Genomic DNA, 27,998 nt, shown 5'->3' with positions numbered 1-27,998 from the left:
ACCTATGAAGGGAATAGAGGAGAGGGAGTTGAACGCATGCTGTGCCAGGCTACCGTTAGCCTTGCGGTTGGGTCCCCCAGAGACAGGAGAAGGGGTCCCTGGTGTAGGTGTCAAACCAGGAGGCTCAGGTGAATCCACAGGTGTGATGTAGTGGGGATGTCGAAGTCCCTGAATAGGGGTTCGGCGGCCAGGAGGTGGCTTTTGCCTCAGAACCACCTCTTGATTCATGGAGATGGGGGAGATGACCTCCCTGTCCTCACCCAGTTGGGCTCTCTCCTCCTCTGAAGCAGACAGGGCAGGGGTAGACTGGGGTCTGGGTACCGTCCCGCCCTCGCTGTCCACAGGGCTGCTTCTGCTCCCAGGGCTCCAGTTGATGTGAGGGCCGCTGTAGCTGGGCTCTCTGAAGGAGTGGGCCTGCTGGAGGAGGTGGCCAGCTTTGCGACAGAAAGAAGGGCTGTAGCTTTTGTAGCCCACAAGCTCTTCTTTTACTCGCCTTGTTTGGGGTTCAGCGATCTGCTGACCTGACTGCCTGCCACTAGGAGGCACTGTGGAGGAAGCTACAATGGGGGATGTCACTGTGGTTTGGTGCTGATGTCCTGCTGAGACTTTCTGGTCTTTCAGCTCGTTGAACGTTGTCATGTGGGAGCCTTGTGAAGAGTGTTCATAGCGTGGTGTGACAAGTGCAGAGGCTTGTGCCAATGTTTCCACAGAACGCCCATAGTTGTGCTCGTACTCAGCGTAGGCTGCCAGCAGGCTCTCTGAGCACGACCTGCTTCCTGGTCCTGATACACCACCCCAGCTCCCTAGCCAATAGGAATCATGGGAAGCAGCAGCTGCCTGGTGGTGGTATAGGAGGGTTTCTCTTCTGCGATGCTCCATGGAGGTTGTGGAAGCAGATGTAGGTACAGGGCCGAGCGCTAACCCCAGCCCCAGCTCCGCTAAACGATCCTGAGATATACTGCGGTGGCGGGGGGACATACGCTCAGCAGCCTCAGCCTGGCTGTAGTACCAGTCTGACAGGGCCTGGTGGCAGAGAGCATCGGTGTGAGTCCGCGCAGAGGCTGGCAGGCTACTCTTCCTTGGCGTAGGAAGAGTTGCAGAGGCAATGGCAGCATTGTGGTTAGCAAAGTGAAAGTCCAGTGCATTGATGGCCGAGGATGAGCGGCCACGGTGTCGCCCAGATGGGGCAAAGTGGCTGCTGGAATCCTCAGGACCCCCGGGCCAGCCGGAGGTGGGCGTAGAAGCAGCAGGGGGGCGGTTATCCAGTGGAGAGGTGGTTGGGCTGGGTCGGCACTGCCAGTTATCCAGGGGACTTTGAAGGTCGTGGCTGGGCTGTGGGGGACTGGAGCTGGGCTTAGTGGAAGGGTAACAGAGAAGTGGTGGCTCAGGGAGGTTCTGGGCCTCGCCTGAATATGGCTCATTGCCTTTCAGGTAGGCATCCTTGGAGTACGCCTGAGGACAAGTGGAGTAAGGACATAAGGTAAAACATGACAGAAAGGGCAAAGGAAGATACATGGAAGGAACTGCTAGAGGGCAGAGTTGGGCAAACGTGCACCATGCAGCAGTAGTCCTCTCCTTTGTCCTTATTTCTAAAACAGGGTCAGTAATCTCCAAAACAGCTGGATACTGCAGTTTTTAACAAACGCAAAGCCAACAGGAGGAAATAGTGCATTTAGTCTGGGAATATTTTCAGTGGCAAATTAATTCACATGTGAATCTGGGGCAGCAGGATGGTGTATGTGGTATTGTGTCAAACTATAGTGTGTGTGCTAATGGCTATGGAGGAACATGGCAGCCAGTACAACATTGTGGCTCACTGTTGTATTTTTAATAGACAACAGTGGAGTTCTATTCAACAGAGGAAGAAGAATCCATCATTGCTGGTTTGACTTGTCTTTAAGAAAAATGTATGCCCAACTGTATTCCTTAAAAGGTCAAGGCTGACCAGAAAACTGCCAAACAACATTTACATCTATTAATTCTTGGCATGTGTATTCCATTTTTTTCATTTAGAAAATCCAATAATATTTATTTTTTGACCCTTGTGTGCACCACCTCCTTTCATGCATTCCTTTTATACAGATTGTAAAATTAATTCTGTCATCTGCCCTTTCTGCCCATGCACAATTCCAAAAAAATACACAATCCATGCTATGAAATATACAGCCTAGCTAACTGCAGTGGCCACACACAGTAACGAGGTGAAAAGGAGGAAAGAAGAAAAAAGAGAAGAAAGATAATACTCACACTTACCAACTGCAACACATCATCATCTTTTGGCATAATAGAGAGCTCCAAAATGTTTTCACTACAAAAAAAATGAAAAAATATTACAAAAAAGTAATATGCCAGAACTGAACATTATGTATTTTTTTTAAGAGTTGTCTCCAACCTATTTTGGATGAGTGCGATCACTTGAGAGTAGGTTTTCCCCAGAACGCTCTGCCCATTCACCTTCACCAGCCTGTCTCCTGGGAGAAACACACACACGCACAGACACCCACACATATTCAGAGGAAGGATGAAACATGTTGCATTCAAGGGTTTGGCTTTAGAAGTAGCAAGGCACAATGAAGCCATAAGTTCTTCAAACTTGCATTCCAAAAAATAAAAAGACATTTGAATGCTGTGTTAATTTCTGTATTTTCAATCCATTAAACCTATTGCATCATAACCTGCTGTCATTCACAAGAATTTGATTTCGCCACATGGGTCTTGATGTTGTTGGGTGACAGTCACCTAAACTGTCCAATCAGTGAGTGATCTGTCAGTCTGTTTAACTAAAAATATAATTGCCAGAACCATCAACAAATGACTCTTAACTAAAGGAAAGATGCAAATACAATATTATTATATATTACATAAAGAATCAGGTCTCTAAACTAAACATGATGTTGAAATGATGTAGCGTTCATGTGCTCTAAAGAGCTGATAAAGAAACAACTGATTATAAGCAGTTATTTCTTGATGAAATAAAATTAATTCTTATTCTTATTCCTTCAGAGCCAGATAGCATCCCAGCTAAGGTGCTCTAGTTCAGTGCCATGGAGCTCCCATCCTCCACTTCTTCTGGGAATCCTACAGGACAGCGTTAATACCCATCCTCTGGAAAACATCCCCTACTGACCGGCCAGTCTGGAAACACTGATCCTGAATACCATCCTGTCAGCTGTCACACCACAGCTGGACCCCCACCAGTTTGCCCACAAGGCCAAATGAGAGACGGAGATACTGTGGCATGTCTCCTCTACTCTCTCTAACATTTGGAAATACACCAGATGATCAAGAAGCCTCAACATCTCTCCACTCCTCATCCATTGGATTCACAACTTCTCTACCTGTACACAGTCCAGCTTGTTGGGCAGGGCCATTTTCTTTGACACTCTTCACGAAGATGGTGTCCATTGGCTCCAAACGAGACCGCGGACAACCTGCTTAAACACACAGATACAAAGTATGTGCATACACATCAAGAATAAATCCAAACTCAGCAAACATTTCCAGCGCTGAAAATATCAGCAAAACCCACAAAGTTGAATCAGTTCCACCTACACATAGAAACAAAAGTCCCCCGCACACACAAACACATCGTGAGCATTCATAAAACAGAACACAATAGATAGAATAAATCCTAATGAGCCCAAATGGCAGGTACTGTAAAGATGCATACAAGAAACCGTAACAGTGATTCATCAGTGCTAAATGCCTAAACATTAGCAAAGACTGTGTTGCTGATGAAGTCAGCAGAAACACGAAACACTCACCTTTTCCAGTTGCATTTCCATTCTCTTCATCCTGTAAAAGAAGACAGAGCAGGTTTTTGAAGAGGAAGACCACAAGGGGGCACTGCTTGGCTCACATTCAACCCAAAGCTCCAGTCCCACCCAGGTCTGACTGACTCCAGCTCATGGGGCAGTTTGGGCTGTTGCTCAGCTGCCTAACTGGCTGATCAACAGTTTGACCGATTGTCTAATTGTCTCGTTGACTGACATACTAACTCCCTGTCAGTTTGACTGCCTGTCTCAATGTCTGCCTGCCTGCCTGCCTGCCTGCCTGCCTGCCTGCCTGCCTGCCTGCCTGTCTGTCTGTCTGTCTGTCTGTCTGTCTGTCTGTCTGTCTGTCTGACTGGCAGGCCTGCTGGCTGGATCTATTTGGAGGCTTTGATGCTTCGCTGAGTTAGCTCATTCCTGACCTGCACACACAAAGGGCTCTGCACACAGACTGAAATCCACTTCTACACAACACCAACCACTCTCCAAGCCAGAAGGACATTTAAGTGTGTGTCATTTTAAGTATGTGTGTGTGTGTGTGTGTGTGTGTGTGTGTGTGTGTGGATCTGGACCTGTAGGATCTGTATCACCTTAGAAAAATGATCAGAATGACTTACTGACTTAATGCAGCACGTGTGTGTGTATGTGCACATAATCAAGATTGTCTGATGTTTGTAGAGCTTCGCATGATCAACTTTTTGGCATAGCAGAACAGAATTACTTTTCCATATGTAGTATACACACAGGCCACAGACAGACAGATAAAATGCATCCATTATGGCACAGCATTAGGTTTAGCCGTTTAGTAAGAAGTGGTTTGCTCAGGAAATAAGCTTGTGACATCATATCTGACATTAGTCCACAGAGTATACAAGAGAAGACCACGTGTTGTCTGTGCAATCGATCATGTTCAGCCTGTGGTGTCTATATGTTTAACCATGACCACAACATCAATTCCTGCCTGTAATGTACAAAATTATGCAGAGTATTCTGATCATTTTTCATCGTGTTTAGATGCTTTGACACACACATTCATGACTGCCAATTATCATATAATACTGTATAGAATACAATATAAAAGGCTGAAATGAATGCAAGTATGAACATAGGAGTCAGTGATCATAGATGTTTCATTTCAGACCAAAATGGTCATGCACAGAGCAATGTCGCTAGTGAGAGTCAGGTCCCATTCACTACATTCTGCAACGAAAGGCTTGTGCAAAGTCTTTGATTGTCAGAATTCGACTGAGTGTTGACATTTATTTTTAAAAGCATCCCATGTCCAAGAGAAATTTCAGTAAGTCTTCATTATCCTTCTACTTTTGATGGCATGAGGTGTTTTCCCAAATACTGATTCAATTTTTGTACTTGCACTCTCTCTACTGGCTGCTTGAGCCACATATATTCATTTTTTGTGTCCAGACCAAAGTCCAACTCCAGAACAACAGTCCACTAACCTTGAGGTTGTGGAGGGAGGACTCTGGAGGATAGACGATGAAGTGGCGCAGAGTGAAGCCGTATCCCTGTGAGTTCTTCTGGAGGAAAATGGTCCGTGGTCCTTGCCATGACATGCCCTCCACCTCACCCGACGACAGTGGCCGGCGCCTGATCTCATTGGACGACACCATGCCATCTTTCCACCCTTTAGCCTAGTGACAAGAGGAGAAAATGTTTAGATCAATAACAATTAACTTTCCTTTCCCTCTTGGGAGGAAATGAACACTGACAAAACTTTACCATGTGAATCTTGAAGTCCACTGTAAGTATCATTTTGAGGGACCTCCACTGAACTCTTGAGTGTGACTGTGTAATCATTCATCATTGAATACATATAGGAGAAGTATGAGTGGGTGGATGTGGGCGTATTGTGGTCCATTCACTGACGACTCTGCCCAGATCCGCCAGAATTCCACCAATGCCAGGAATTTCTCTGAGACTTCCTCTCTCTAAAGAGTGAGCTCTATTTTCACTAACAACCTCACCTATAATCATATTTATTACCTCCAGCCAGCAATGGCAGTTAAAAATATATAAAGTCTATAAATATCAGTCATGGAACAACAGGAAATTATTAGGGCTCATAAACACAGACCTGGAAAATCAGATGAACAATAGACAAAGGCAACTTCACAGAGACTGAGCCTGAAAACATCCACTGATGTTTCTATAGGCTAAAGGGGGTAAGGATTAAGCCAGATACAAACACACATTGAGTTCTGTAACTTTCAGATGATGTTGATCCACATGATGTTTAAGCTTGATAATGGGTCATACAGTAGCCCAAACATGTCTGGAAACTCTATTTAATGAATTAACTACACTGATCTTGATAGCTTGGGGCGGTTAAACAAAAACATATCTGTTGAAGTTAACAATGATAAAAGCTTCTACACGTAGGGAGGAGGACGGATCCAGCAGATCTATGAACCACTTATGGTGCATGGATTTTTGGTTACATACATATTCTAAATTTAGTCAATACTGATGATTATTTAGTTTAATTTCTACTGAGTGGGTTGATTTCCCTGACAATTACAGTATACTGTGTTTCTAAGGCACAAAAACACTGAATACTTTAAATTAGCCAACAAACTACATTAATCCTATTTTGGCCACTAGGTGGCAGAAAAACTCTAAACAAGCCAGACAGATGGAACATATTAAACTTAAACCTTTTACTCATCCTGCAGACAAAAAGCAACATCATCATTCATTTGGAATTGTTTCTTTCAACACAATGAATCTAAGTCCATCGTTCACTCCTCCTTTAGCTCTGGTTTGGTCTCCACCAACTCCTGAAAATAATATCGGGCTCTTCAGCTGCTCCATGTTCCGCTTTCTTATGAGCTAGTTTCAAGGCTTTTTCACTGAAAACTGCCACTAAGATCTCTAATGCCTCACTTCTGACTCCCAACTTTCACATTAAAAAGAATTTTACGTGTCATTAATATAAAAATATTCAGCGTATTTTTAAAGATGGTAAATACTTTAAAACAGAAACTATTAGTCAGCAGTACTGAGAAAAAAAAATATTGGATGGATCATAAAACCATCTGGGAGAGCATGAAAACATACTGTATAGTATCCACCAGCATACACAGTGAAACACACAGAAAATCACACATATTCATAGACTAAAAACACTGGACTCAGTTATGAAAACAACAGGAACTCTGTTTCTTTAGACAGGAAGTGGATAGCCGATCCCTTCAGAGGAGTGTTTTGGGGAAACATTTGCCTCTAAGAATAGTTCCAAGGAGAGAAGGCAAAAGACACACTTGCCACAGAAGGAAGCCAATTAGTTTAGAATAGGCTTACTTTCTAACCACATTCTACCATAATATCAGTGAGTGGACAGTCTGACGGTTGATTTGTAGTTGAATATATATGAAGTGCATAAAATGCATGCATAAATATTTTTAAGGTTTACATTTCAGACTGACTTTTCAAACTTTTTAAAGACCCACTCTAATAGCATTACATAACATATATTATCCTTCACCATCAGGCTTCACAAACACGATGAAATGACCGCAGAGGATTCCTGCCCACTGACATTTCTTTGTATGTGTGGCTGTGGGTGTGCTGGAGAGTTGTGTTGTGCAAAGCCACAGAGCAGGAAGTCAACATATCTCTACATGTGTGAGACAGTTGGGTACATTGTAGCGTTAGATTCCTCCTAATGCGACATCTCTGCAGGTGACGTTTCACACATGAGCGAATGTAAACATACAGTAAGAGGTGAGATGCTGTATGCTTACCTCTCTTTTCCCATCTCTCTCTCACACACTCACCTTACTCGCCCACCCACTCACAGTGTGAAATGCCAACATGCCAGAGTGTGTTTTATTAAACAGTGATTTTTTTTGCCAGCTCTCTCTGTGACACAGCTCTGTTAGCCCAACAACTGAAAGCAAGTGCGTGAACAATAACTTCATTCTATAGTTTTACACAATTAACACTGACATTATTCTACACTACAAAAACTACATGGATGGCACATATCAAAAGTGCATTGAATCTGAACGCAGTAGCAGTAGCCTGCCAGTGTGTGCCAATGTGTAGCATGTGAGGCATTTTGATTAGGATCTCTTTCTAGTGATAAAACACAAAACAGAAAAAAAAATATTTGTACAAGTAGGACACTTAAAACCCACAATTTGTCCCATTAGAGAATTAAACTTTAAATTGAAGTGATGTTTAAATCTACCTTCCACAAAACTTTCTCGTTTGACATGGAATAGCACTGACAACCTTGTTAAGAAATGTAAGCATTTAAGACTCAATCACAGATTGAAGTTCAAACCTATTTTTAGATTTCCTTCATAGTGGCTGTAAAAAGAAATCTGTGGTTTGCGTTCATATCAGTTAGCATGGATTCCAATTAGGACAAAATTTAATATTGTTTAGTAGAATCACGTATCATAATTACATAACAACTCATTGTTCAAATGATTTCAAGCAAATTAGAATGAAAATTAAAAGCAAAACTAACATGAAGAATGTGAAGAATATTGATTAATGTAACAGATAACAGTGGAATACAGTTCACTGCACTCAGTTCAACTCAATATATGATTTTGAATACATTTGTTATATTGTGTGTGCATTTTGCTGAATTACTCCCATCTCAGGCCTCACTGGGGAAAGAACAGAGGCCTATTCCAGGTAGGCGGTGGGAGACTGTGGATTTGCGTTAGGGTAATGCTGTTCCTTAAAACTGTGTTCGAACCTCAATGTTTTTTTAGTGCTGTCTTCTACTCCAGACCTCCCTCTTTTTACAGATCTTATTTAAAAACACCAGCAAGCTATTAAAAAGACGCTGATACTGTGCTACAGCCTATATTCAATTAATAAGGAACTATTCAGCTGTCAAGCATCTCTCAGCAGAAATGGTTTTACCTGGGTACATGTGCACTGAGCAGATGTATTATATCAGAAATTATACATACATACATACATACATACATACATACATACAAATCACTTTGGAACTAATACTGTATCTTAGCATCTCTGTCTATAAAAGCGAGGAGTTTAGATAAAGTTGTTTCCAGTTGTGAGAATGGTGGTCACACTGGTATTGTGGATGTAATTCATTAAATGTTACAAGCAGTAGTAAACCAATAATATCTTTGTTTAATATGCCTATTTTCTTTCTTAATTTAATTCACCTGGAGAAGTAACTTAAAACAAGTATAAGTTTAATATTGTTTACTGTTCTTGGCTTTACCCTCCTGCCCTACAAAGCACTCCTTACCTAACCCTGAAGTCTCAGCCTGATTATGCAGCTATTTCAGGACAACAAGAGCTTATTGTGCTGACTCAAATATGGCTCAACATTAACATGGCCCACTCAATCAATTTACTTGTTCTTCTGTCTACTGCACCAATAATTTGGTTTGCTTCGCTTGGATTTAGCATTGCAGGCCGTTACTGTTGGGTATTGAAATGATTTAGCTCATCTGACATTCAGACCACAGCAGAATGAGCTGAACTGAGAGAGAAAGAGTGACACAATGCAAAAAGACATAGTCACATCCACCCTGCATACACAGATCACATAATATAAACTGACAGACACGCTGTGCAATAACACACACTCACACACAGTGTATACTAGAAGCTGGATCACTCTACCAGACATGCAAACATACAAGCAGTGTGTGTTGGAAAAGGTATGATGCCTGATGCATACTTGAACACATGATGTAAAAGCACAACCACACACACCCACATACACAAGATTTTATTTAAGGCTACATGAATTTCTGTGTGTAGAGAGGGCATCAGCCTCATTTCCCTTCCCCTTGCCAACAGTCCCCCTCAGTGCTACATTACATAACACCTAAAGGAAGCACAGAGAGGCAGACAGAGGCATGAGACACACACAAACACACACTGAATCAACTGCCACGTGCTGAATCTTCCTCCAAACTGTAGATAATCACAGCCATTCCATTCTATTCCACTGTGCAGTCTCTATTGTGACACAGGTTAAAGTCACCCCTAACGCTGAAAGCAGCGACATCAACTTTGGCCTCCTGTAATCAAACCAGGACACCCACATGGTGGAGAAGGACGAGGATGGTCAATAACGGTGTCTTTGCACTGATCAGAGAAGACAGGAAAGGTTAAAGCAAGATGGCAAAAGAAGATCCCAGAGGAAATACACCTGTCCACAGTCATCAGATCAGACACGAGATGAGGACCCTTCAATATGATGACAGCCATGGCTGTTTTTAGAGCTGGAGTCAATCTACTATGTAGAAGGAGGGACCACAGACAAATTCTGGTCCAGTGGCTAGATTCCAGATTTTTTGGTTCAATGATTCTTGTTCCACGTGTCTGAGATCAAACCTAAGTACATGTATATTCCCACATAATATTACCCAATATTTTCATATCAGCAATGGGTGAAATGACTATGAAAGGGGTCGCTAATGATTACATATGCAGTATCACCAACTCTGCAGTTCCCTTAAGCTCTACACCAACATTTACCCCCATCAGCTTATTATTTTTGTTTTCTGGCCCATGAATTCACAGTTTGAGTCTAACCAATGTCATAAACATTATTTCCAGCAGCAGCAGACAGCTGTTCACAGAGGAAAATCTCTGCTAAAACTCACTGCATACTACCTGCCCAGCACCAAACAGCAAACAAAGTTAGCAACTACCCGGTGAACATAGCGTAACATTTCACAGCTTAAGAGAGAAATATTTTTCAGGAGTTGGTGGGGACAATAAGAGAGCTATTGGGAGAGTGAAAATTGGAATCTTCAGGTTGACATTAGATTTGTTAATGGTCAAAATGTTTTTGCTGACACATTAGCCATATCAACTTTACTAGACCATTCTATCTTTGATATGATATTCAGCTCATAGCCTTCTGCCCTCAAAAAGTGGCCAAAAAGCTGATTAATATAAGTCTAAGAAGTGTGGTAATAAACAAGATGTGTACAAAGGAGATAGAAGATATGTAGTACACAAAGCTTGGCAAAAACAACCTATTGGCTGTAGCCTACATTATACTGCTGATAACTGAAGTGAACAAGCGTTCGCTGTTAAGTGTCCTCAGTGGCAAAATAAAACCATTCATTTTTAATAAAAAGCATTCATCCTTGCCTTCACATTTTTGGAAAAGGGGCACAGAAGGCACAGAACCTTCATCTGCAAAGCAGAGTTGGTTCAGGTGAACCCCTGGTTGCTGGAACCTCCTTCCCAACCACTTTGTACCTCACACAGGTTGTGAAACACGGCAACAAATGGCATTTTAAGATTGCCTTACTGAAGCAGTGACCAAGTTGAAAGATAAAAAGAAAAAATTGTATAAATAATGTACAACACTCAATCTATTCAAAGCCACATTTAACAAAAGTTAAAAAGAGGGCATCAGGACCAGCCTTCCCACTAAGCTGATGGTTTGGTGATCCTATACGGTCAACAATATGGTACACTGATGGTATAATTTTTTTTTTCTTTTCTTAAAAAAGTGTGTGGGGAATGGGAAGGCCACAGACATATTAATGACTTCAATGTCAATTCTTTAAAGTGTCTTATCATCCACTTGTTTAATAATGTGATCATCAGGCTGGCTTTAAACCCAGTTCAAGAGTCAGTGTCATAAGATGATCTAAAGCATGTTACAAATTTATTTGGTGAAATATTGACCCCTGGCCAGAAAGTAACACAATTTAATAGTACTGAATAATGGCAGCCCCAGTTTCAGCCCAAAGTAGTGTTTCCCCTCTTACCCAGGATAACCGGTGGCGCTGTATGAGCCTCCGGGAGCCCCGTCTTCTTGGTGATGCAATGGGGGTCAGCCGGGGTGAGGTGCGAGGTGAAACACCCCTTAAAACTGCTAGCCAGATACAGCGAGGTTCGGCGTCGCTACAGTCCACCCCGACAGAACACTGAAATCGCCACTCGTGGCCTGACGGAGCTGGTGCAACACCTGACACCCTCAGCATAGCACCTCCACATTCGTAAGCACATCTACTGTCTGTACAGGGAACACGCACTAACACACACCAGGGGTCACAAGGCTTCAGACCCCACAACTGAGAAATGCAGTCAGCTGTGCACGATCTCTGCTGGATGCATCACGGCCAGAAGCGACAACCGAGGGTAAATCAGTGGAAAACAAACTCCTACACAGTATCTCTACTACTTAAGTATCACATTCAGCACCATGGATGCAAAACGCCCAGTCTTTAATGTGTGAATCTGTAATTGTTGTATCCTCCTTGAATTTAGCTTGAGCTTCATCATTCATGTGCATCTTCTTCAGGGAAACTCAGACTGTGTTTCGTTGGTCTCAAAGATAGATGGTCAAGGCATGATGATTCTGCCCAAAGCCAGTGAAAGCATCTGATCTTTGATTAGATTAGACTCCATTTGTCATATTCTGTCCACTTTTCTACCATGTTGTCTTGAGCTAGTCCTCATTTTTTTACCTATCTGTTAATGAACATTTCTGTGATCGAAAAAGCCGTTTGTTGCCTTCGTCCACCTTCTGTTAAGTCCAGTTCACAGGTCTAGATGAGGAATGCATCCTTGCATTTTGAATGTGAAACAGCATCGGCCCCAGGGTAACTTTAGAGGCAACATTAGCTGATATAGCATTCTCAAATAATTACTAGTCCTCTTTAAAGCTTTCAAAGTAGAATTGTCCTCATGTCAGAAAAAATACACTCATCTCACTGAAGTAGTGGTTAGTTGCTGCTGTGTGATTTGGCTTAAATTTAGTGCTCCTCTCTGGATTTCAGAAGCGACTCCATCCCAGACCAGTTGAATTCCGTTCCTGGACCAGCTGAGCTGAGAACACAGCTTGTTGTCAAACCAGATTTTAGACCTGGATACAATCCCACGCTGCCTCTAAGAGATCCAATGTGTCCCCCTTCATGCTGGCACTATAGTGCAGCATTGGCTGTGGCTGACTATCTTTATTGCTGTCTAAGTATAGTCCTCCCTCCGCCTCTCAACCCTGCCATGCCTCTCTATCTCTCTCTATTCATTCTCTCTCTCTCTCCCTTGGGTCTATTTGCTGACATCCCTGCACTCTCTCTCTCTCTCTCTCTCTCTCTCTCTCTCTCTCCCCACCATCCTTTTGCTACACAATCTAGTCCATTGGTAGAGCAGAAAGCAATGTTACTCTATCTCTAGCTCAGTGTTTGGTCTCTCTGTCTCCTCCTTTAAGACTCACATGATGCTGCTGTTGGTCTCCAGGGTACGTTGTGAACTATGTGTGTTCAAACGATTAGCTGGTTAATCAATTAGCAGATTGACAGAACATTAATCAATAATAGATGATGAAGCAAAAAGACAAACATTTTCTGGTTCCAGCTTCTGAAATGTGTGAGGATTTGCGGCTTTCCTTTAATATTAAAGTGATATTTTTCTGTGCTTCTGTGCATATACACAACATGACTACAATAGCGGGGCCAGTGTGCATTCAAGTATACTGCCTAAAGTAAATAATGTAGCCGGAGGCCTTTTTTTTTTTTTTTGGTTGCACTAGTGCAGTACTGGGGATACCCAGATAACAAAAGACATTAATTCAATGTTGGATTTTGGTCAGATTGGTTATTTTTGGTTGAGGTTGAAAAAGCTATGTTGATTCAATGTTTAATCACAGATACCATTTCAACATTTGAAAAAACGTTGTTGATTCAATGTAGAATAGATGATGACTTTTCAATGTTGAAATGCCCTACAGTGAAATTACATGATTTCAATGTGTGGTGCTGATACTGCTTCGCCCCCTCCCTCCCTCCCTCTGCAAGACCAGTGAGATCTCAAGGGACTTTTCAAAGGCGCTTTTGTGGCTTGTAGTTGCCATAATTCAACCATCCGTGTCTAAAGTTCTTCTCTGTGTGCGAGCAATACAAACTGGTAAGTCATTGAGAATATAATTTATTTTGCTGTTCAGATACCATCACCTGGCAGTCATTGTTTGACTTAATGTTAACTTTATTTAAATCATTGCCCTGCAGTGAAAAACTAGTATGTACCTTCCCAGATAGCAAAATACAGTGATTCAACGTTGAATTTCGGTGAAATTGGTTATTTTTGGTTGAAGTTTAAAAATCTATGTTTATTCAATATTTAATTAGAGCTACCATTTCAACATTTGAAAAAATGTTGTTGAATCAGCATTGTATAGATGCTGGGTTTTCAATGTTGAAATGTCAACATTAAATAGACATGGTTTCAATGTATGGCATGCTGTGGCTGTGCACCTGTGCCCCCGCCCACGAGACTTGCTCTCTCCTGAGACCAAACCAGTTCAAACCAGTCAACAGTTGGCAGCGGTTGGCAGCTTTTAGTGGCTTTTATTACCTTTGAGTGACAAAAGAAGACAAACTGGTAAGTCCTAATGAGAACACAATGTATTTTCACCAGCATGTCAACTTTGTGAATTATTACAGTGCGGTTGTAGCTTATTAGCGTCGTTAGCACCAGGGCCACCAGGCTTTACTTGCCCCCTGCCAGGCTAACGCTACGTTCCCACCAAACGCGATGAAAATTATTTAATCGCGCTCCAAATGAAATCGCGTCGCGCCAGACGCTCCAGTTTTGACGCTGGTACGAAAAGGCTACGTTCCCACCAAACGCCTAAAATCGCTCCTCAAATGAAATCGCGTCGCGCCAGACGCTCCAGTTTTGACGCTGGTACAAAAACCCCTTGCGGCGTCATCGCGTCGCGCGACAAGCCCGCCTAACAACAACATTTCTTCCGCCATTTCATTCTCTCATCGACCACGTCCGTACGTCAGCACATCAATGACGATCTCAACGCTGATAGGCTGTCGCGGCGCGTCTTCACGCGAATCCGCCGCAAAAGTTCAATTATTTCAACTCGAGCGATGAAGCAATAACGCAATGGGGTGACGCGATGAGAGCGATTTTCGCGGCCAACGCGTCCATCGCGCATCGCGTCCATCGCATCGCCCGGCAAAATGACGCTTCAAATTGCGTATGCTTCATGCAATTTGCCTTGCATGAAGCATATTTAAAACCTACAGATGAAGGCTGAAAAGTGCTGTAATGGTCCTTTAATTAATAACATTGTTGCAATGTAGAATCAATGTAATTTCAATGCATTTATAAATGAATCAATATTGATTCTATGTTCAGATTAATTGACAATTCTACATTGTTTCAATGTTGAAATTGATGTAGTTGAATAAATATTGAATCAATGTTTAGACTGATTGAAAATTCAACATTATTTCAATGTTGATCATAACGAGCGCTTTCAATGTTACTTTCAATGTCTGACATCAATGTTGATTCAATTTTAAGCCATGACCATACCTCAATGTTGATTCAATGGATTTTTGCTTTCTGGGTAGCCTTTTATTTTCCGAGGTTGACAAAACAAACAAACAAAAAACAACAAAAACAAAAAAAAACAAAAAAAAAACAAGATGTCAGGTCAGTGCTTATTTATGTTTGGGTTATGAATGAAATTTTACTCGAGATATTCATCTGATTTTCTGTATTTAGGTGGACTGATCTTGCCATTTATTATTTTATGCAATTTCAGTTTTTGTTTTAAGATTCTGTGGTTTAATCTGTCTGTAAATTAGTGTTCTGTCTTAAACATGTTATCCTTTAGATGTTGGTGTATTTTGTAGATCCATCAATAAATCAAGTCAAATCTAATTTCTGACATTTTGTGGACTCAATCAATAATTATTGTATCAAAGTAAAAGTTTAACATTTTGGGAAATGTGCATTTTTGCTGTCTGACATGAGAAGATTCAATCACATGTCTGTGCATTAAATATGTTTTCTCAAGACAAGACATGATTAGCCTAGCTTAGCATAAAACTTCCTAATTAACGCATTAAACAAACAAGATACTTTGAATTGATTAGTGATATGTAGAAGTGTTGGTCAACATGTATTTTAACTGAACAGAGTCAGGCTGGCTGTTTTCACCTGCTTCCAGTGTTAAGCCGTGTTCAGAATCACTCCCTATTTGTTACCTCGTTCACTGCGTTTATCCTACATCATTTTCTTTGAGTATCTAAATGCTTATGCACTATTTAGCTCCCTTAAAAAATATATGGTATGTAAACTGCAATGCATTGTGTTGCATTTCATGTCAGTGCATTTGTGTGTATATCTGGTTTAAAAAATAGAAATGAGTGTCTGAGAGTATAAAACATTACAACCAAACTGTCAGTGAGCATAAATGTTTGTGCTTCTTGGATAACTGTACTGTGTGTGTGTGTGTGTGTGTGTGTGTGTGTGTGTGTGTGTGTGTGTGTGTGTGTGTGTGTGTGTGTGTGTGTGTGTGTGTGTCCATTCTACCCCTCCACAACAGCTCTGGCAGAGCTGTCAGCCCCTCAGTGCTCTTTTCATTGACACCTAAGAGCAGCTCAACAGACATACAGCAAGAGAGAGGGAGAATGAAGATAAAGAGGGAGAAGTGGGATGAAGAGATGCTAAAAGAGGCTGACGTCCATGCAAACATCATCCAGCAGCCTCTGCATCTCTCATCTCTTGTCCTCCACTGGCCTTTTGTTTCATTTCCTATTCTCTTATTTATCCTCTCCAATTCTTTATTTTCTCTCCACTTCTCTCCCAACACCTTCTCTCTTTTCTACCTCATTACTTTATATTCTTAACCTTTCCTTTCTGTACATTACAACTGTAAAACAAAACCTAAGTAGCCAAAGTTATCTTGCCTGAAACCAAGCAAACTACTGGGAACATTATTCTGGCATTACTGTGTGTCTCTCCATTTGAGGAGTGTTGGTTTGGGAAAGAACTGTGACCAATCTGTGCACTTTTGTCAGCGTTTCCCTGAAGATTCATAATCATGGAGGAGTCAAGCCAGAACCAAAATAACATAATGTGATGTGTGAGTCAGAGGAGAATATGCATCTGTTCTGCCCTGACTCTTTATGCCTCGGCCCTGTTAGGACTCCACAGGAGCTCAAGGCGAGGCGCTGGTATGAGGGCGATTAACCACATGATGGCTGTGAGGAGAAACGCTTCTCTCTGGCTGTTTGACTGTTTAATTCATGATACACTTCAGTTCATGGTATACAAATACAGAGTACCTACTACCAAGTCAAGAACACCATATTAAATCAAATGTGGTTATCAAATCTATGAATAATTACAGTTGCAACAATTAATCGATTAGTTGCCAGCTATTAAATTAATCAGCAACTATTTGATCAATCAGTCAATTAGATTGATTTTTTTTAACAAATCTCTGATTCCAGCTTCTTAAATGCGAATATTTACTTAGTTCTTAGTCTTTTAGTCCCCTTTGGCAGTAAACTCAATATCTTTGGGCTGTGGACAGACATTTGAGGATATCATCTTGGGCTCTGGGAAACACTGATTGACATTTTTCATCATTCTCTGGTCATATTAAAGACCAAACAGCTAATCGACTAATTGAGAAGATAATCGTCAGATTCATCAACAATGAAAATCATCATTAGTTATAGCCATGACATTTATGTAAGTGTAAGTGTGTCACTGAAAAAACAGGAATTGAACCCAAATGCAGACCACACAATGTGGTCTGATGCAGTTCAACAAATTTAATAACAAAGCTAACTCACATGTACAAAAGATGAACCGACAAAGACAGAGGGGAACACATGGACTAACATAGACGGGGAGGAGAACTAATCAGACAAATGTCTTTGATTCTGTATGATGACATCAGTAAAGAAAAACAGAAAGCATAGTAATTCCATACTATACTATAATGGTATCTTCAATCCTTCAACTCACAAAGATGTATGTGTTTCTCTGTTCTGGTAATCCTATCGATCCTTTTCTAAATGAAACTCACCCAGTTCAGTGAAGGAAGTTTAAACTTACAAATGTTCTGCAGTTGGGGTCAAGTCAGCATTTAAGTTTAAGGAGAATGAGGAGCGAGTAAGCAGAGAGCAAGGTAAATAAAGAGCTGTCAGGCAGAATCTCGGCCTGGGAGGGAAGAGAAAGAGGGAGGAACAACTCAACCAGACAGCAAATAAGATGAGAAAGAGGAACACAGAGAGAAAGACACGATCCCTGTAAGACAGAGTGAAGTGTGTGTGTGTGTGTGTGTGTGTGTGTGTGTGTGTGTGTGTGTGTGTGTGTGTGTGTGTGTGTGTGTGTGTGTGTGATTATAGCTAGCTACATGTGATTTTAAGAATCAACTGAAATGAACACAAAGAGAGACATGTATTAACTGAGTGAACTGACACAAGAATGGCAACTGCAGCCTTTAGGACTAAGTGTTTCAAAGGTAAAGTCAAAGTCCTGGACCCTGAACCAGAACCTGCTCCAGATGGTTAGCGCCTAGCACGGTAGCTTGCAGCCACTGGTGTGTGAGTGTACCTGGAAATAACTCTTTTGCAATTGTAACTTCTTAAACATCTACTTTATGTTGTAATTAACACCTACTATTCATTAACATTCACTCCTTTCATTTGTACTCATGTGGAAGTACCCTTCTTGTTTTTTTAACAGTGTCCTTTTGCAATCTACTGTATGAGAGAGATTTTTTACAATACAATCAGCAGGCAAATATCATGAATTACGATAAATTATGAAGTATCCAGACCTCTCAGGTCATCAGGGACAGCTCTATTGTGTGTTACATCAGCCCTGAGAAAGACTGATGATCTGTCCAGGGTGGAGGTAAATGGATAACTGGATGTTTTCTATGATGGAGTAGAGGGCAATCAATATTATCCCTTCTATTCCTGCCAATAAGTAATAAATTAATTATCATCCCCCTATAAAACATCTTAAAAATGACCTACAATCAACTGATAACATCAGTATTTTCAAGGATACCTTGAAAGTGGTTTTGAAGAACTGTCAACAAGACATGTTCTACCAGCTGGGGCAGTGCCTGGTAGGATGTTTCAAGATGATAAAATTACTGTTTCTATGAATGGAGTCTGGTGGCTTTGGTGAGAGCGCTATAACAGCTGTTTGTGGTTAAACAAAAAACAAATCTCACTCCTTAACAAAAAGGATCCATAGCTGTAGGGATCCTTTCCATAATGTTGTCAAACACTTATAACAATCTGAGCCTGTCCGTGGCAAAAACAAACATCTTTCAGTGAACGTACATACACTGATGGAGTGTAAATGTCTGAGGGGATTACATTGTGGCCTGTTTCATAGCTGCAGCAGCAGTGCCCTCATTTAATACTGGACCAGTTTGAAAAATTGGTGTTTATTATAATTGGTGTCCAGGACGTTGAAATTAAAACAACAGATGTACTACTTGTATAGGTATATTCATTTCAACAGAAACATGTCTTTTAAAAGATCTACATTACAACACATTACAAAATACACTGTCACGATCTGCTTTGTTTGGTTTTGTTATTTCCTGTTTTATGTTGAGGGTTGACCTCATGTGTCACATTTTGCTTTACTTCCTGTATTTTCCAACCTTTCTTGGTTTACCTGCCTTTTCCCTTTGTTTCTGGATGCCTGGTTGTTTTCTATCTCGCTGGTTTTTGCATTTATGGACTTGATGCCCAGACACTATGGTGCACACTTCGTCCTTTTTTTACATTACACTTCTAATCAATGAAAGTTTTGCCCTATTATGGACATAATGTGCAAAAATAGATATCCCAATGGTTGAACCTATGCGCTTTTTTAGAAGAAATAACCCAGTGTCATTTTTGGCCAATTTTGACATCTCTAGTCCTTGGTCATTACGGGGTGTAAGAAGTACTAAAAGAGCTGAGAGGCGCAAACATTTTTATTTTAACATTTAACCTTCCTCTGATTATAATCCCCTCAGCTATCAAGGCAGAAAGGAAAGGAAATGTCAACACAACCATGGAAAACACTCAAATAATAAATGTAAAAAAAAGTGTAAAAATGTAAACAGAGAGAAACCTGAGAACTTTTTTTCTGCAGGTTTAGTGCAGAAAGTTCACAAGCTGATTCACCTTCTGGTGAATAAAATGTTTTTAAATATGTGCAGTGTTTTGGAAACATAGCGGAAACTGAGGTGGACTTGACATCTGTAACATACAAACAAACAAACAATGATAGACAGTACAGTAAGATTGATTGAACTATAAAACCAGCCTAGACACATGAACAACTTTAGTCACTCCTCTTACTCTAAACTTACATGAACTATTCAATTATATTTTTATTGCAAGTGTGTTTAAGAAAAAAAAAGCATGTGTAAGAGATGTTTATAACCTGGCTTCTCCACAGTGCTCAGTGAAGCATGTCTTTAGCTATATGATATGCCGCTGCCTCGTGATAATGAGATGGCGCAACAGAACTTGATACTGTTACATGATTGGCGTGTTAGCGTGTCTCTCTCACTGATTAGCGATTACTACCTACGTTGCTCAGTTACCTGAGAGTGAGTGCCTTTGTTCATGCAACCGACCTCGCTTCACAACTTCAGGTTTCTTCCGACAAAGAAAAAAAAATTATCGAATGCTTAATCGAACGCATTTTATATTGATATTGATGACGTGTCTATCGCGAGATATATTGCTATCGTCAGCCCAGCCCTAGTATAGACTCATACAAAATTAATCTCTCTCAATCGTCACTTTTGACTCACTGGAGGTCTGTGGTGGTCTGTGTCTGTATCTGTACAAATTTGCCCACTGCCTGTATTTTCTTATTTTGCTGTGCTCAGGATGTTTCGGGGCATCAACCTCTGGGCAGTAGAGGTGTAGCCACCAGCCAATCACAACGCACAGGTTGTGAGGGTGAGCAGGTGCCAGCCGGGGAGGAGGGGCCAACTTTGAAATGCAACTGACAAATTCTACTCATTCTATCTACAAAATGCATGAATGCAGCTTTAAGTGCACCATGTCAGTCTAAATGCTGTTTTGGGGGCTTTTTGCCCCCACAAGAGAGGGAGAATATAACATATCTGTAATTCATTCAGGTATAATGTCACATTTAATGATGCCTCTCTTTCATTCCAAGAAAGCTCGCATGAATTTAAACTGACAACTGTTTTTAGGAAAGAGTGACAGAGAGGGAGAGAAAAGAGACAGAGACAATGAGAGACAGGATGAATAGAGGGATAAAGAGGAGACTGGAGCTGATGACAGTACTGAACTCACAGCTGCAGAGGACGCTGAATAGAGATACTGGAGCCCCTCAACAATACCACAGTGGGACAGATCAGTGATCTAAGCAAACAGCAACACACATACATGCACTTTAACCACTAATTAATACTCAAATATGTTTCACTAACTACAATGAAACAACAGTAACTACAATTTGTTTTTAGAAGCCAAAGTCAGTGGCTCCACTTGTTACTGATCCTAGTAAAAATATCAATATTACACTGATAACAATGTGGCAATAACTGGTTACACAAACCATGGTGTTAGTCCCCAAAGCAAATTTTCTCTCTTCCTTCTAAAATTGTCAGTTTCCTCTCCTGAGAATGATCAGGAAACCAAACAGTGTCAATGTCCCATTCTGTGAGACTGGAATTATTTCCACTCAGTGAAAAGACAACTCTTCAAACTACTACCACCACTTCCATTCCAACTGTAAAGTTTCAAATACTTTCAATATTGCTTCTTGTTTTTTAAATAAACACATTGCAGGAGTCTCTCCTGTCATTTTTCATAACGCTAGGTTGCACATCATCTCTGAGCAATTTAGTTTACATTGAGACTCATTTAGCAGCCTATTAATGAGGACAGCATATAAACTGTTGAGAAGAAAAAGAGGGCACACACAGGAGACAGAGGAAAAAAAATCACGTATGAGTTTCACTGATTCCACTTTACAGCCACAAGTGGGCAGCACTGCATCATAAAGAAATGAACTGCATTCAAAATATTCCCTTCCATACAGTGAATCTGCAGAGCACATTCAAAATGGTCAGGCTGTACACTCAGGAACCTATGATACAAACTATACTGCTCTGTATACAAGCTTATTTTGTCATGTTAAGTTATATACAATATAGAGGTCTCCAACTTTATTTTGAAATTTTAGACAGTTACCTCCTCTCATCCAGACACATCTACAATGAGCTTCATTTCCTAGATCACCAAGCAACCACACATACATGTGGTATATATGTGTGCATATATGGGGCTGATATTGTAAGAGAAGCTATGTGACAGACTTCCTGATGTCTGTCACATCAAATGAGAGAGCAGGCTAAATTGACCTGGAAGTGAGAAATGCATATAGTGCACTGACCGAAATATGCTAACATGAGTAGGACAGGATCAGACTGGAGGCATGAATGAGTGCAAAAAGAGGACACATGCACGCATAATATGTCCCTGATGAAAGAGGGGAAAAGTCACTAATTGACCTATTTTTAGTCAACTGTGAAAATGGTTCTGAGCTAAAAATAACTCCAACTTCACTTTTATGCATTTCTTTGATTTTTTTTCATGTGAGACGCAACTGCTGTTACTAGGCAGTATATTCTCTCTTTTCAGAAATTAAGAGACTAGTCTGTCTTTTCAGTTAATGCCGAGACATTCTGATGGTTATCTGGTGACTTCATGTGGCAGAAACTGAATAAAATATAAAGTATGATTTCATTACTGTTTAATCACCTGAAAATAAGAATAGTGGTGTTTTTGTTACCTTAGAATGAGCTCTTTCTATCTACAGAGGGAGTGGGTCCTCTTCCACAGAGTCCACCCTGTGTTTCTACAGTAGGCCACAATGGACAAACCAAACAGTGGCTCTAGGAATTGCCTCTCACATTTTTCATAAGTTTCCTGGCCACCCTTGGTTCTCCTGTACGCTTGGAAAGGGGAAGCAATACAGAATAGTTTTGTATGGGCCTTTCATAAGCATCCATCCATGCTTATGAAAGGGAGCCTATCCCAGCTGTCAGCGGGCGAGAGGCAGGGTACACCTTTAACCAGTCGCCAGTCGGTCGCAGGGCCATTTCATAAGCATGACACACAAACTCGTGTTGGTTCAGTTGCAATCCGTAACCTCACCGCTAGATGCCACTAAATACTGCAAGCACTTTCAACTGGTAAGTGATGTAGAAGAACATACTGGTGGTCTCATGAGTAGGTCTGCTAAAAACCGAAGGTGGCGCTAACTGAAAGGTCATTTACTGCAGAAATATGACAGCAGCGCTATTTAGATTTTGATTTGTTAAGTTTAAGAATAGATATTGTTCTGATGGTGGTGGTGCAAAGAGTAATGCAGACAACATTCAGGTTAGGTTAGGCAAAACATCACCAGCAGCAGATCATCTGTGACTGATCAAAATTAATTCCATTAATTTAAACTTGGCAGTCGTCTGATTTATGAGCTCTCTGCAAATCAGTGTCTGTATTCAGTGGCAGATTCAGGACTCGTGATGCATTTAAGGTGAAACAGTTCCAAACCCTGGTTAAGATTAAAACTATTTTATTAGGCGATTCAGATTTCATTTGCATACATACACTGGCGTAAAAAATGAAGCTCTAAATGAAGCTTGGTGTGGGAACATTTCTGAGAGAAAGACAACAAAGTCAAATGGAAATTGTGTGATGTTACTCTTCGGTTTTGATAAGTATGGCAGTTTGTTATTTTGTTTTTGTTTTGTGTTTCTCTGTTTTGTGGCTGGGACTAATTTTGTTTTTGAGTCTCCCCCTCCAGTACAGCAGTGTAGGTGTGGCCAGGTTGTTTGGCAGGGCCGACGGCGCACCTGAAACTGTTCTACTCATCATCACTCATCATCCTTCTCCATTTAAGCGATTAAGATGTCTCGTTGCCAGATTGTTCTCAGCTTTATTAAGAGTCTCCAGCCTTTTGTCTCCAGAGTGTTTGTTCCTAGCCTTGTTCCTAGTAATCTGTTTGTTTGTTCCTACTCGCCTGGCTGTTCCTAGTTTTGTGTTTTTTCCTACCCGCTTGCCATGGTTTAGTTGATTTTTTTGTCTTAGGGCTTTATTGTGTTTTGAGACTTTGGTTTTCTTTTGTAGTTATTTATTACGGTGGCCGACAAGGGCAAAACGCAAACGACAAAATGCTGCAAACACAGGAATGATGCAAAGCCAAAAACACACAAACACATAAAACAAATGCCACAGAAAAATGCTGCAAGAGAAAAATGCTGCAATCACAGAAACGAAGCAGAAGCAAAAACTTACAAACACACAAAACAAATGCGAAAGAAAAATGCTGCAAATATCAAAACACACACAACCCCAAAACAACTGCAAGAGAGAAACTCTGCAAATTCACTCCACAAAACGGAAGTGTGCCAGACCACTAGGGGGACTCAACCTGAGGGATGGACTGGTCCTGTAGGACCAGACCATAGACATATAAAGAGTAGACACCGCATCGACCGCTACTGCCTACTGGCACTGACGAGCCGTGGGGCCGCCATCTTGGACCGGTCACCCACTCCGCTCAGTGCTGTTTGGCAGGCGCAAAGAAGTGTCAGCGCATTTAATCCATCTTATACCATGGTCTGGGTGAATATTCGATTCTGGCTAATTTTCACTCACAGAAGTGATTGAAATGCTCTCAGTGTAGGCTGTTGTCAAGGAGAGCAGCACTGCAACATTAGCAGTCTGAGGTTGACAAACAGTTCAGCAGAGAGTTCAGTAGAGAAAGGATCCGTACTAGTACTTCAGCTTTCTTTCACCCGATACTGATCTTTAAAATATGCCTGGATCAACCTCAAAATCAGTCCTTAGACTTTGGAGTCAAAGAACCAAGTCAGCGATGCTGAGAGTGACAATGTTTAATGACTTACTATCATCTGTCATCAAACACAGTCTGATTTGAGTTAGCAGTCAGTGACACTAGCATGTGACATTCTGTAACCACAGACCTCCAGTGATTCTTCATTGTTGTGCCCTGACAACAGACCCGCTCTGAGATCAGTTTGGTCAAGCTATTCGGCAGCAGACATTGTATCTAGTACTGATCACAGACCAGCTCTGGCAGATGTATAAGACCATTGTTCTATTTTTTCGACAGTGGCTCTGTGTCTGAGAAGGCAATGGGACCAGTTTGGATGTTTGTGTTTCAAAGAGCACAACACTATAAGAAAGGAAGGAAGCAAAAGACAGACACACTGATAACAAGGACTCAGTGGCATTATTGTTGCATACCATGAACTAGTCGGACATGTTTCTGACCAAAAAACAAGCATTTTTGTGGATAAAGTCACCCAAAAGCAAAGTAGATTTTGTGACACTTAAGACTTTCCAGGAAAGATAATCCCAAAGTGTGCAGTGTTATCCCCAATTATTGTGTCTCTCCCTTCTCCATGACCATCCAGAAAAGGCATTCAAATCTTTGTCTTACAACACATTTAGATGTACACATGTAGGTGGCACGGTGGAACGGTGGTAACGCTATCGCCTCACAGCTCGAAGGTCCCGGGTTCGAAACTCGCTGTGGGCTCCAGGGGTGTGTCCTCCACCATGCCTGCTGCTTGTTGACCTGGGGTATCCTCCTTAAAATACTATACTAACTACTACTATACTATACTAAAACACTATAAACATGCAAGATCACCACCTGACCAGTGGTGGATGGCAGCCCACCACTCCTGGTCTGCTGTGGAGGAAGGTGATGGGATGAAGGCGGAGGACAAATTTCATGTTGTTGTGTGACTAATAAAGGGGATTATCTCTAGATGTTGTGATGCTGTATGAACTAGATTCAGGCACACCTTACAGGACTAATCCAAAATTGCCAGTAAAAATTCATTTCTCTTTTCCCGCATCTCTGGTCCATCACTGATGGTGCTTCATCAAAAGAAACTCTATGGACTTTATTTTGCTTAAAACAGCTGATAAACTTCAGTTTCCAGTTGAATTAAACAATCTCAGTTTTAAAAACAATTCATGTTTTGGACTTTTTTCGCAACATGCAACAATTTCCTAAAAACCAACAGAAGGTGCTCCAGGGGGCCCTCAGGGCCAACAGGAGTGGTCACATGCAACATGCATGAGGAACACTACATTAGTGAAACAGAAAGGACAGCAAAACAAAAGCAGACAGGACCCATCACAGATGGGGACGATAGGTCATACAGAGGACTCATCCAGAGGACTCATCCAGGATTTTGTGGACTGGTGTCAGCAGAACCACCTGCTGATCAATGTGGATAAAACCAAGGAGCTGGTTGTGGACTTCCGTTGGCGCCCGCACTCTCCCCCATCACCAGTGAACATCCAGGGAAGGGACATTGAGATCCCATCTTATAAGTACCTGGGTGTTCATCTGAACAACAAACTGGACTGGACTCATAACACCACTGCACTTTACAAAAAAGGACAGAGCAGACTCTATCTGCTCAGGAGGCTGGGGTCTTTTGGGGTGCGTGGGGCACTCCTGAAGACCTTCTATGACTCTGTTGTGGCCTCTGCCTTGTTCTATGGTGTAGTCTGCTGAGGGAACAGCATCAAAACAGCTGACAGGAAGAGGCTGGACAAACTCATCAGAAAGGCCAGCTCTGTCTTGGGATGCCCTCTGGAACAGGTGGAGGAGGTGGGGGAGAGGAGGATGACAGCCAAGCTGTCCTCCATGACAGACAATGACTCCCACCCCCTCCAACACACACTCACTGCACTGAGGAGCTCCATCAGTGACAGGATGCTACATCCGAAGTGTGTGAAGGAGCAGTATCGCAGGTCATTCCTTCCTGCAGCCGTCAGACTGTACAACAGAAACTGCTCCAAGTAATCAGTACAATAATATGTACAACAATCTGTGCAATAACTGGACTGAACATGTGAAACAATCTGGGCAATAATCTGGGCAATATTTCGGTACATAAAAGTCTGGCGGTACATAACAGTCTGTAAATACTATCTACAATTTATTTTTTTAGGATGACGTTTCTCTTTCTATCCCATCCTTTTGTGTATACTTGCTGTGTTAACTTGCATGCACTTGTTGTCTTTTAACATTCTATTCACTTTATTGATGCTGCTGTGAAATTGGTATTTCCCCTCGCGGGACGAATAAAGGCATATTGAATTGAATTGAAATGAATTGAAACAGACAACAGCAGCTATCTGTTAACAGCACACCAAAACCTCCCACAGCAGTCACTGAGAGGGGTCATAGGTCATCAACAAGGAGTAAGTGGACAGCTGGAGAAAGATCAAGGAGAAAATCTAATGCAAGAGACTATCTTTGAACAGAGACAGGAGCTACCATCATCCTTTATTCTTCTTATCCTTTAATGATTCAGTCTCGCTGTCTTTCAGTTTCTTCAAGAAAATAACTATAAAGCATCAATATTGATTAAATGACCTCATTAAATGCACATGCCTGCCTCTGTGCTGTATGCAATTATGAAGATGAAAAAATCAACCTGCCTTGGGCAAATTTCTATTGGCATAATGATGAGCTCTGTAACCACATCACTTGCTTTGTTTTGAGTCTGGTTAGCTGCATTAGTTGGACTGACTTCCACTGACCTGGCAAGGTTGACAAGCACTCTATTTTAGGATCTGTGTTTTCCTCCAAAAACATGTGGAAATAATGAAATCAGCGAGTGAATCAGCTCTTGTCTTTGATGTTGCCCTTCCTTAAAGCTTTTAAATGAGATAGGAGATTTGTCGAGTTTCAACAACAGTAGCATATTTTTACACTGGTGAAAGATTAAGACTGGGTAGACTATCACATCATAGTTCGAATTTTGGTAGTAGCATGTCTTTGTAGAGTTTGGGTGGAATAAAAATACTGCAGTTTCATCATAATATGTATGTATAGTGTAAGGATCATTGCATAGTGTGATCCCAGAAAAACTACTACTCAGCACTCAGCAGACAGACACAGTAAGAGATGGAGTGGAGCATTTAGCAGCTAAAGGACCTCCTCAGGAGTTGATAGAGACCAAAAATAGAGCTGAAAGACAGTGAAGTTTGTACTTACATTCAGCATGTGGATACAAACATGGCTCAAACTGACTGATAAGGCTGCTCTGTAGCTGTCAGATGTGTTGTTCTCACAGCTTGTCTCTACTGCCCCAAAATTAGTGGAAAACATCAGTTATTGCAGGTGTAAAGTTTGCAGAGTGACACATTGCTTTTCATTTTTCATCAATGCTTTGGTCATGCAGCTATTTACAGCCAACATGAGATAATAACTGTCCAGTCAAAGCTGGGTAAATGATTTTGGTGCTCTCTGCAAAGACAACTGCTTCAGACGTCAAGGTTGTGAGAGACAAGCAACTGCCTGCCTCTTTTTATGTGTATGAATGCACCATGAGACAGTTAGTGAGGTCTCGGCTGC

General features: G+C 41.4%; 1 protein-coding gene across 11 annotated transcripts in view; it reads right to left on the bottom strand.

The window, feature by feature from the left end:
- Window positions 1-27,998, bottom strand: part of LOC139349838 (rho GTPase-activating protein 23-like) — a 73,277-nt gene that overhangs the window by 15,734 nt on the left and 29,545 nt on the right. For 2 of the 11 annotated variants that reach the window (XM_070990849.1, XM_070990846.1), the window contains exons 2-7: window positions 5,228-5,419; window positions 3,765-3,795; window positions 3,339-3,434; window positions 2,393-2,471; window positions 2,248-2,308; window positions 3-1,452 (exon numbers count right to left, since the gene is read on the bottom strand). In XM_070990849.1, the coding sequence (XP_070846950.1) occupies window positions 3-1,452; window positions 2,248-2,308; window positions 2,393-2,471; window positions 3,339-3,434; window positions 3,765-3,795; window positions 5,228-5,419 (1,909 nt within the window). Of the gene's footprint in view, window positions 1-2; window positions 1,453-2,247; window positions 2,309-2,392; window positions 2,472-3,338; window positions 3,435-3,764; window positions 3,796-5,227; window positions 5,420-11,527; window positions 12,702-27,998 lie in introns of those variants that run through there. The other 9 variants (XM_070990847.1, XM_070990850.1, XM_070990841.1 and 6 more) reach the window with 8 other exon arrangements.

This window comes from Chaetodon trifascialis, chromosome 21 (genome assembly GCF_039877785.1).
Source record: "Chaetodon trifascialis isolate fChaTrf1 chromosome 21, fChaTrf1.hap1, whole genome shotgun sequence".
NCBI lineage: Eukaryota > Metazoa > Chordata > Actinopteri > Chaetodontiformes > Chaetodontidae > Chaetodon > Chaetodon trifascialis.
Note: the sequence above shows the minus strand (reverse complement) of the source record. Positions and strands in the feature narration are given on the sequence as shown.